Source organism: Aplidium turbinatum, chromosome 2 (genome assembly GCF_918807975.1).
Source record: "Aplidium turbinatum chromosome 2, kaAplTurb1.1, whole genome shotgun sequence".
In the NCBI taxonomy this organism is placed as follows: Eukaryota; Metazoa; Chordata; class Ascidiacea; order Aplousobranchia; family Polyclinidae; genus Aplidium; species Aplidium turbinatum.
This window is the reverse complement of record NC_137473.1, coordinates 39,402,337-39,412,925: the sequence shown is the minus strand read 5'-3', so window position 1 is coordinate 39,412,925 and position 10,589 is coordinate 39,402,337. Positions and strand designations below refer to the sequence as shown.

The window sequence follows — 10,589 nt, the reverse complement described above, 5'->3', positions numbered from 1 at the left end:
AGCCCACCTTTGACAAAGAGTTATTTGCTATATTCGATTCCGTAAAAAAATTCAGGCATTATTTGGAACTTCGTGACGTCACCATTTTCACCGATCATAAGCCACTTGTTGCACGTTTTCATTCCCAGCATCAATCTCTCATCCCACGCCGAGCTCGTCAATTATCGTTCATCAGCGAGTTTACCAATGACTTACGGCACATCGACGGCAAAAACAACAGTGTGGCAGACACCCTGTCGCGTATAGACATCAATAATGTACAATACGTACAAGGGTTTGATTATGCTGAGATGGCAAATGCTCAGCGCCACGACGCTGAGATTATCAAGTTGCTCAATAGTAGTGACTCGTCTCTTCAAATAGAAGAGTTTCCGATACATAATTCCAACGTAACCTTACTGTGTGATACTTCAACAATCGCCATTCGCCCTATCGTACCTGTATCATTTCGTGAGACTGTTTTTAACCATTTTCATTCATTATCACATGGCGGAAAAGTGTCTACCCTCAAACAACTTCAACAAAAAGTTGTTTGGCCAGGAATGAAGAAGCAAGTTAAAGAATGGGTCAAATCTTGCCCACAATGTCAGAAAGGTAAGGTATGGCGACATTCTCATCCTGCACCACAAAAGTTCGATCTTCCTACAAATCGCTTTCATAACATATCTGTAGATATTGTTGGTCCACTGCCTGAGTCAGATCATAATCGCTACTTGTTCACCGTTATAGATCGATATACACGTTATTTCACTGCTTATCCCATGCCAAATGTCACTGCAGAGACTGTTTGCCATGCATTTTTGAATAGCTGGGTCCAATATTTTGGATCCCCTGTTTCAGTGCTTTCTGACAGAGGCAGCGTCTTTTTATCTAAGAAGTGGCGAGATCTTATGACAATGTTAAATACCAAGCATCAAACTACGTGTTCTTATCGCCCACAATGCAACGGTTTGGTCGAGCGTTTTCACCGCGTGCTAAAAGATTCATTGCGTATGCAAAACCACCCAGAAAAGTGGTCAGAAAATTTGCCAATCACATTACTTTCACTGAGAAACACTGTAAAGGAAGATTTAGATTGTACCCCCAACGATATGCTATTTGGACAAACCACACGTTTACCGAATGAATTTTCCGCTATTTTTCAAAGTGCTGACATTAATCCCACTGAATTGGCTTCCAGACTTGTACACCATTTTTACAGTTTGTCTCCAACACAGACTAGACAACAACCCACTTCCACGCCCTACGTTGACCCCCTGTTGGCGACTGTCCACAAAGTTTTAATTAAATCCGAACAAAGACGCTCTTTAGATCTAAGATACGATGGTCCATATCAAGTGATTGAACGTCGTTCTAATCACTTCCTAATCCAACGCGGAGATAAAACAGACACAGTCTCAATTCATCGTCTTAAACCGTTTGTTGAACAGCCCATCAAGAAAGTACCACCACCGCCACAAGTGACGTCACACGCTGTGAAAACCGACAATGATGAACTTTCCCACTCAGGAAATGCAACTGGTCAACAAAACGATCCATCAATAACATCATCTGCCCAGCAGTCGACCGGCGGTGATGTCCATCAAGGAGTAGATTTTCTTCCTTTTGTGTCAAAATCTGGGCGCTCAGTCAACCGCCCGCAACGTTTAATTACCATTGTGTAATATTTCTTCCGGTAATATGATTCAAACTGCCTGGCAGCTTATGCGGTTAAAGCTGCAAATATTTACTTGTACGTTGTATTTTAATATTGTAATTATGTAACTTTATACTGTATTTTTTGTGTCTTTTTAACAGCGCCAAGCTGTTGTGCTAAGACGAATGGTCTTAAGGATTGACCACTCCAGCATTCGTCCATTTGTTTATTTTACAGTCTGCAGTAATCGCAGAATTAGGTTATTTTTGTTTGTTCTAAATACATGTGTTGGTTTAATCAGCCATGCAGTTCTTTGCAGGAAAGTTACAGCTTCTTCCAGTATAGCCATCTCAAGTACGCCTACTTCGGAAAGAGATGCATTTCAGCCAATTGGCAATTCTTTTTCAAGTCTCTTGTAGGCTACAAGCTGGCCAACCTGCGTTTCAACAGTTTTTGCCTCCACTGCAGGTTATATTACTTCGTTGCAGGAAAAATGCAAATATTGCATTAATACGAAATCGTTGTCTTTTTCTCCACTGCCTGCATCCTTTCCAATGCAGAACCAGACAACCAGTGGTTGTCAATTTCAACCTTTCTCTCTGTATAGGTTGTCTGCTAAGCGTTTTTGTTTATTGTGTATGGTTGAATATGACTGCGAGTGGCATGCAAATGCGCGCATCTAACGGTTGGCATGGCATGTTACTAACCTATTTAACCTATGTTGGGCAAGCATGCATATGCCCACGAAACATTAGTTTACATACTGTATGAAACAACCGCATGGTTTTGAATCATGTAGCCTACTGCATCTTTTTTATTTCTGTGTTTTGTTTGCAGTTGCTGAACGACTGTTCAAACTTATGCACATTTACGATTTTGTGAATGGTATTTAGACCTGTCGATGCCTATGTTCTTTTGTTTTAATTAGTTTTGTTTGCCTTTCAAATCGTTTCTTCACATTTTGTACAGGTCGACTTATAAACCAAGTCGCTAAATATTTCAAAGTTGAACTTGTAATCAATTTGCTTTGCCTTTTTCAGAAATCTTGCATCATATTCATGAACAACCAAGATCAAAAACGCAAGTGTTCTGCCCTTTTCACCGCCTGCAACGAAAAAAGTGCTTCAGAGCCACTTGCAACCGACTCTCTAGCGCCTCACAGCGACTGCAAAGGCCGAATGTCAATGATCTCCAGCTGCGTTGATCTCTAGCAAACAAAAAGGAGACAAGGCTGCTGCTGCATTTGCATCAACTCAATCGGCATGGTCTGCTTTTCAACAGAAAGAGCCAGACAAACAATGAATGCCTGCTACGGTTTTCAACGGCGCTTACAAAACAATTAATGTTTCTACGAGGTGGACTCTTCAACACAGCACAAACTCAGACATTCCTTTGCGGAAGGCGGTGGAACCACGCAGAATCACTTCGCGACACGATATCACAAACACAACACCACATTATTATCATAAACACTAAACATACCTATTTCACACTATGTCTGTTACAATTGTGTTAACGTTTTAACTCCTTAAATTTGAGCTAAACTTGGTACCCATGGTTCCAATTTAGCCCAAATTTGGGGGGGCCTCTGTAGCGATCCATTATTTCATCGTATAAGTTTTCCTGCCGTTTACTAAAGTTTCTGTAATTTTCCATGCAATTGCTCCCAAAGAAAATAGAAAAAAGGGCGCACACAATAAAATGGTTTGTTCGTCCTTTGACGAGAGCTCTATAAAATCGGACTAGCTCTATCACATCAAACCAGCTCAATTAGACAAAGAGCTCATATCCCCATAAACATTGGCTCGTGAAAAACACGTGAAATTCTGGGGGAACTCGTGTAATACTGGGGTACGTTTTTTTTACACCTCTTTAACACGTGATTAACACGAGATTTTTTACACATGTCATCAATTGCAATAATGCTTTATATCATATTTGAAGTAAGTTTTTCAACTCTAGAATATCAATTGATACGTTTTATGTTAATATCTTTGAAAAATTTCTGCAGTTGCATATTCACTTGTTTCTGCATACTCACGTGTTTTTAACGTGTTATACACGTGTTTTTTACACGCCAGTACCAAGTTTGTTTCATCTTGTTTTTCTCGTTTAAAATAATTTTTCAACTCTAGTAGGCTATTTGATACGTATTATGTTAATATCTTTAAAAAATTTCTCCAATTGCATACTCATTTTTTTCTGCATACTCACGTGTTTTTAACGTGTTATACACGTGTTTTTTACACACCAGTACCAAGTTTGTTTCATCTTGTTTTTCTCGTTTAAAATAATTTTTCTACTCTAGTAGGCTATTTGATACGTTTTATGTTAATATCTTCAAAAAATTTCTCCAATTGCGTATCCATTTTTTTCTGCATACTCACGTGTTTTTAACGTGTTATACACGTGTTTTTTACACGCCAGTACCAAGTTTGTTTCATCTTGTTTTTCTCGTTTAAAATAGTTTTTCAACTCTAGTAGGCTTTTTGATACGTTTTATGTTAATATGTTTAAAAAAAATTCTCCAATTGCGTATTCATTTTTTTCTGCATACTTACGTGTTTTTAACGTGTTATACACGTGTTTTTTACACGCCAGTAGCAAGTTCGTTTCATCTTGTTTTTCTCGTTTAAAGTAATATTTCAACTCTGGTAGGCTATTTGATGTGTTTTATGTTAATATCTTTAAAAAAATTCGGCAGTTGCATATTCACTTTTTTTGTATACTCATGTGTTTTTATCGTGTTATACACGTGTTTTTTACACGCCAGAAGCAGGTTTGTTTCATGTTGTTTATCTTGTTTAAAGTAATTTTTCAACTCTAGTAGGGTATTTGATGCGTTTTATGTTAATATCTTTAAAAAATCTCTGCAGTTGCATATTCACTTTTTTTTGTATACTCACGTGTTTTTAACGTGTTATACACGTGTTTTTACACGCCAGGTTAATATCTTTAAAAAAATTCGGCAGTTGCATATTCACTTTTTTGTATACTCACGTGTTTTTAACGTGTTATACACGTGTTTTTTTCACGCTAGTAGCAATCATGTTTCTCTCGTTTAAAATAAATTTTCAACTCTAGTAGGCTATTTGTTGTGTTTTATGTTAATATCTTTACAATAGGAATTGTGCAACTCAGGAATACAGTATTATGTAATTTTCATTAAAACCGAATTTCTCCCCTTTATTTTTCGTAAACCTTATATTGCGGTTACCAGCGGTCACCTGATTAAATATCCCTGTGAGTGTGAGTCTGTGACATAAAAAAATGGCACAGAATTTCACTAAGTACGGTATTTGCTTATCAGCTTAGGAGAGGACTTTTTAGAGTGACTGTTAAGTAGGCTACAAGGTTTGTGTTAATTAATCTTCCATTTATATTTAGAAATCATTAACTGATTTAAATCTACCGAAAAGCGCCTGAAGATAAAAGGTTCAATCTTTCTTTTTACCAAAAGATTGTGCACGAATCGCGATGAACATACCGAAATGGTGCAGTGCTGTTCAGAAAGGTAGCGAAAAGCTGTGCCTGTTTTTTGTCATCTATCGAAGTATGGTACCTACCTACAGGCTACAGGGCTTGCTGTAGAGTGTAGACAGTGCATTTATTTCTATTGTACGAATAGTTTTACTCGATTGGCCTATCATTTAATGTGCAGTCTTGAGAAACAACACTGATTGAAAATGCTTTACTGTCTATGTTAAGTAAGTCCAGTCTATTTTGTGCTTCTGTAGATTAAATATATGAAGACTATGACTGAGAGCATTTTCAGTCGTAGACTTTATATCAAGAGGTGAAGTTGATCTTGTCCTAGAGAAATGGATATTTCATGATAATGATGTTTTGGAATGTTATTGGCCTGAGCTTCCGGTTACAAGGTTCGCCAGTTATGCCTACAAAATTCAGATGTCAATCCAAATTGGAAAAAGTATCATGTAGGAATTATGTACAAAACAGGTAAACATTAATATTAATTTATACTACCCATTAAGTTATAATACATACGGCACCTAAATAAAAGTCGGAAACAATCAGAGGTAGGGTTTTGCCAGTACCTAGAGTACCCAATGGCCGGCTATATTATACATATATATAATTATGGGGACTTAAGAGTTAAGAGTTGGAATTCACTGGCCTTATGATTCTCTCTTACTAATTTACATTGCCAAGTGTCAAGGTTGTTTCATTCAACAATCAACATGTACCTATATGTATATAATATGTTTTCCAATATATGGAGTTTTGTGCAACAAAATTTATGTTTGCTCTGTTGTTTCTGTTGCAGCACAGCTGCTTGTCTTAATTAGCTGTCAATTTTTTGATATGTAATTTCCATTTAACCGCTTTAGCAGGTTGTTAGGTATTATTCCATATGCAATATGCATGAGATCTTATTCTTCAGTGTATCGTTTTTACTAAGCTTGATCACTGTTATGGGAAGATGACATGTTAACATTTTGCAACACATAATTTGGCTAAAGCACTGATAAAGTTACAACATGCTGAAAATACTTCGAGACCAGCATGTGCCCCAGTTGGAGCGCGATACATTGGACAGTCCAGAATAACATAGTCGTCAGTTTGTTTTTGTGTGCGACACTTGTAGGTGTAGAGTGAGCCAAGCATATCACTAAATATATTTTGTTTAAGCAAGGGAAGCAATAAGGCTGGCGGGGGGTTAGAGCGTGCCAAAAGCACGCATATTTTAAGGGAGTCCGGGGCATGCTCCCCCGTAAAAAATTTGCAAAATTACACTCAAATTATGGATTATAGCGCTTTCTGGAAACACTTTCAGGGTAATAATTGTATGAAATTTGTAGGCAGATAAACAGCTATTAACTTATTAAAGGTAGCTGTTACACACAAATGGGCAAAAACTGCGGCTAAAATTAGAGAACACAAAAAACTCAGCTACACAAAAACCCAACAGAGTAAGCGATTCTGAAATTGCTTCCACAGATTAGTTTAAAGAAGCGTAAATCGCATCAACTTTGAGCGATTTACGATTTGCAAAATTTATTGGTGTCTTTCTGTGTGTCTAAAACAAATCCTGGGGGTGTTAATAGCCAGATGTCTTGGAAAACGATTTAAATTTATACAAATTATATTATATTTTCAACAAAGGGTTCAACTTCGGAATCCAAACTTTGAAAATTTGGGGGGGGCATGGCCCCTTTTGCCCCCCTGGCTACGCTTATGCAGTAATGATGACAAACGAAAGAAACGCCCCAGTACAGTGCCGGTCTTAGGGTATTTCGGGCCCTGTGCGGAATATGCTTTGCGGGCCCCAATGACAATAATCCAATTCAGTAGCGTAGCTAGGTATTTTGAAAGGGGAGGAGGGGTGGTTTGACGGTCGGCGGGCGAAGCCTGGCAGCGTAATTGCCGAAGGCGACACCCAGCGGCGGGGATCTGGGAGTCCTCCCCCAGAAAACTTTGAAAAATTACGTTGAATTCGGGGCATTCTTTGAGCATGTTCAACAAAAATTTGGGTATGAATATTACTGTAAAAAGGTGTGTAATTTCCATTTAACCGCTTTAGCAGATTGTTATTATTCCATATGCAATATGCATGAGATCTTATTCTCCAGTGTATTGTTTTTCCTAATCTTGATCACTGTTATCGGAAGATGACCTGTTAATATTTTGCAACAGATGATTTGGCCAAAGCACTGATAAAGTTACAACATGCTGAAAATACTTCTGATTTGGCTTCAACAGCAGCTAGTGAAGAAGAAGTAAATGATAGTAGACTACCTAAATCGAAAAGAAGAAAGCGGTATATCAATGCATTCATTTTTCCCTGATATTTGTTCATTTCATTTTGATTTTAACTGCTCAAAACTAATTTTACCCTTAACTTAATTATCATACATGGGTGCATGCCAGTACTTCGCATTATAGTAACTTATTGCATTGAAGTCACAGTTACACTAACGTGGCAGTTGTATATAACGTTTTTGTAACATTGTTGTATAAATTGTATCTAATGTAAGTACATTTTGGCTTGTTACATTGTACCTGACAACACCGTGATGCAAATATAAGCTAATCCTTTAAGATACCGTACACCCATGCATTTCTACGTTTATTGCATGATGATTGGTTGTATATGCAAAATATGTTGATGTTGACGAGATATCAGTAGGTAATGTACCAATAAGCAAGGGCAAGCATGACATCTAGCTGAAGTAACTGTTTTCAAATTATAAATGCAGGAATTGCCGGTTGTCTATGAGGATTGCATATACAGATGAAAGCGACTCACCGGAGTCAGAAAATATCATTACTGTAAGTAAACAAATACTTTAATCACTTATTAATTATGATAATCCCAAAATTTGACGATTTTTAGGTGTTGTTTTTTAGGGAAATTGAGCGGTTTCTAAAAGTAATATGATTTTAAAAAAATATTGCAATCTCATTTTTAAGGTTAATAGCACGGATTAAGGTGTTCAATCAGAACTTTTCGAACGTTGCCTAAATATGCTGTCGTCATCCAGGATTTTGAGACCAGCATGTGCCCTAGTTAGAACGCGATAGATTGGACAGTCCTGAATAACATAGTTGTCAGTTTGTTTTCGTGTGCGACACTTGAGGGTGTAGAGGGAGCCAAGCATATCACTAAATATATTTTGTTAATGTTCACTCTGACGGTCACTAAGTCTTCCATAGGTTTCTACTCCTGTACGAGCAGCTGAGGTTGCTACAACCTTGCAGCAACTGCCACAAGTTCCGGAATTTCCACAATCTTCCTCTGTGAGGGCACCACAGCAATCAAGTCCAGAGCGCGAACAATCAGTCCTTGATTTTCACTTGGATGACAATCAGTTGAATGTAGCAATCGACACTACGCCTGAAGTGACCAAGAACATATCTTGTGACGAATTTGTTGCGCTGCAAAGTGAAGGTTTTCACCTGGTTAAATTAAAATCTTGAAACTTGTTCGATTAACTTCGCTCAACAATTGCTCAGCTGCATCGGTGTGATGATATAGTTTTAGCTATAATTCTTCACTTCGTTTATTTATGTTTACTTTCTTTTTTATCCTTCGTAACTCCCATCTTTACTCACAAGCAGCGCATTTTGAAAATTCAGTTTCTCGAATTTTGGAAGATCTGTTGAGTCTCTCACGTGAGCGCCCCTACAAGAGCATTGTTCTTAATTGGCAGTATTATTTACCACTCGCTTTTCTTGTTTGGCAGCTGCTTAAATCACAACTGCCCTAGCCTGGGAGCTATTCTTTTTGTATTGTCAAAGCAAAGCACCTTTGCTAACACCAAATCATGTTAAAGCAACTATTTATTTTTCACACAGTTCGACGAATTCGAATTGCTCAACTGGAAATTATGGGAATTTTAATTCTGTCAACGAATAATTGGATATAATAATGACAAACGAAAGAAGCGCCCCAGCTCAACAAATAGAGGAACCCCCTTCGGACATTCCATCTTTTCCCATCAACAGCCTGGAGGATTTTGATCAGCTTGAACACAACCTGGGAAACAGCACTGTTCAAAATAAACTGGTAATTTTTTTTTTACTGTTAACATGGCTGTGGAATCGGTATCACAACTCCGACTCTCCTCATAGAATAGACATACAAGAAATACTGGTTATTTTCACCCTCTTTAAAACAGTTTTGCAATGTCGTACTGCTGCAAATTTCTTGAAAGTTTCAACCAGCATTGACTGCAGCAAAACAACGATTCATTGATTTGCAGCAAAACAACAAAATATACATTTCCCAAAGTTTTTGACACTCTGACAATGGATAATTTTAAAATTCCTCGCAATGTAGAGCATTCCTCAATTTTATATAGGGGTAGGAGTCAGTGCAATTTTTAAAACTCCGACTCCTTTGGCTAAACTATAAACATTGTTACGGCTCTGACTCCACCGCCCTGACTGTTAACAATGAAATTTAACAGCTTGCAGTATGAGTGCGCTCTACGTTTATTCTATGGAATGTAACCGTGAAGTCTAAATTTTATATGATAAATGTTGTTTTGCAGATTTCTTATTTGAGTCGGTATTTTTCGACGGACTACAAAAAGAGCGTAAAGCAAATTCTTTCTGGAGTATTTACGGATAAGCTTATGACGAAGTTTAATTGGATGGGTCAACGCGGTTCCAAGCGCCCAATTAAAGATTGCAAACTTATTTTTGTAATTTATGGTATGTAGCCTAAACTTTAGATTTTGCACGTATACCCTGCTTAATGAACGTATGTTGCAATCTATTTTTAATATATTTGATCCGTGAAGAATTCTGTATATCTATTGCTAGCCTATTGCTTTTGTGACTAAGCACTAACTCTTTTTTGCTTACAGCATCAGTTCGAACATACAGTTACACAAAAGACACAACCATGGGCGATGTTAAAGCTGTTGTGCAAGAATTCCTCAAATCAGCTGAAAAGAGAATAAGAAGACAGTCAGTTGCAAGGACATCTTCATCCAGCACGGTTCGCCCAACTGATGATGTGTGAAACAGCTGTACTGTCTTCAGTTATATCTGTGTTTTTTGTCATGTGTGATTTTGGTACCAAATAAATTGCCATATTAAACACGGGTTTGATGTGTAAAACACGGGTTTAGAAGTCGTGTAAAACACGGGTTAGAAGTCGTGTAAAAACACGGGTTGCGTTTGTGCAAACACCCGTGTAAAACACGGGTTTAGAAGTCGTGTAAAACACGGGTTAGATGCCGTGTAAAACACGGGTTTAGAAGTCGTGTAAAACACGGGTTAGATGCCGTGTAAAACACGGGTTTAGAAGTCGTGTAAAACACGGGTTTAGAAGTCGTGTAAAACACGGGTTAGATGCCGTGTAAAACACGGGTTTAGAAGTCGTGAAAAACACGGGTTGCGTTTGTGCAAACACCCGTGTAATACACGGGTGCACATCACGGGTTTTACACGAGAAACTGGGGTAAAAAAACACGTATCT

The 10,589-nt window shown here is 37.9% G+C and overlaps 1 protein-coding gene across 4 annotated transcripts; it reads left to right on the top strand.

The window, feature by feature from the left end:
* Positions 1–4,963: 4,963 nt before the first annotated feature.
* On the top strand, positions 4,964–10,201 carry LOC145764854 (uncharacterized). 4 transcript variants are annotated; one of them, XM_082576543.1, is made up of 5 exons: positions 4,964–5,596; positions 7,295–7,377; positions 7,858–7,930; positions 8,315–8,549; positions 8,957–9,161. In XM_082576543.1, exons 2-5 carry the CDS (start codon positions 7,328–7,330, stop codon positions 9,025–9,027), a joined length of 429 nt encoding a protein of 142 aa, XP_082432669.1. In that variant the 5' UTR covers positions 4,964–5,596; positions 7,295–7,327; the 3' UTR covers positions 9,028–9,161. The 4 variants fall into 4 exon arrangements, with proteins under 4 accessions (XP_082432669.1, XP_082432666.1, XP_082432668.1 ...); XM_082576540.1 differs by having other exon boundaries at positions 7,295–7,418; XM_082576542.1 differs by lacking the exon at positions 4,964–5,596 and having other exon boundaries at positions 5,811–7,377.
* The last annotated feature ends 388 nt before the right edge of the window (positions 10,202–10,589 follow it).

What these genes read in the sequence shown, in the direction of transcription:
- LOC145764854 (XM_082576540.1), top strand. An exon ending in AAATCGAAAAGAAGAAAGCG is followed by an intron (nt 7,419 to 7,857) that starts GTATATCAATGC and finishes TTATAAATGCAG; the next exon opens with GAATTGCCGGTTGTCTATGA. An exon ending in TGTTGCGCTGCAAAGTGAAG is followed by an intron (nt 8,550 to 8,956) that starts GTTTTCACCTGG and finishes TTTTTCACACAG; the next exon opens with TTCGACGAATTCGAATTGCT.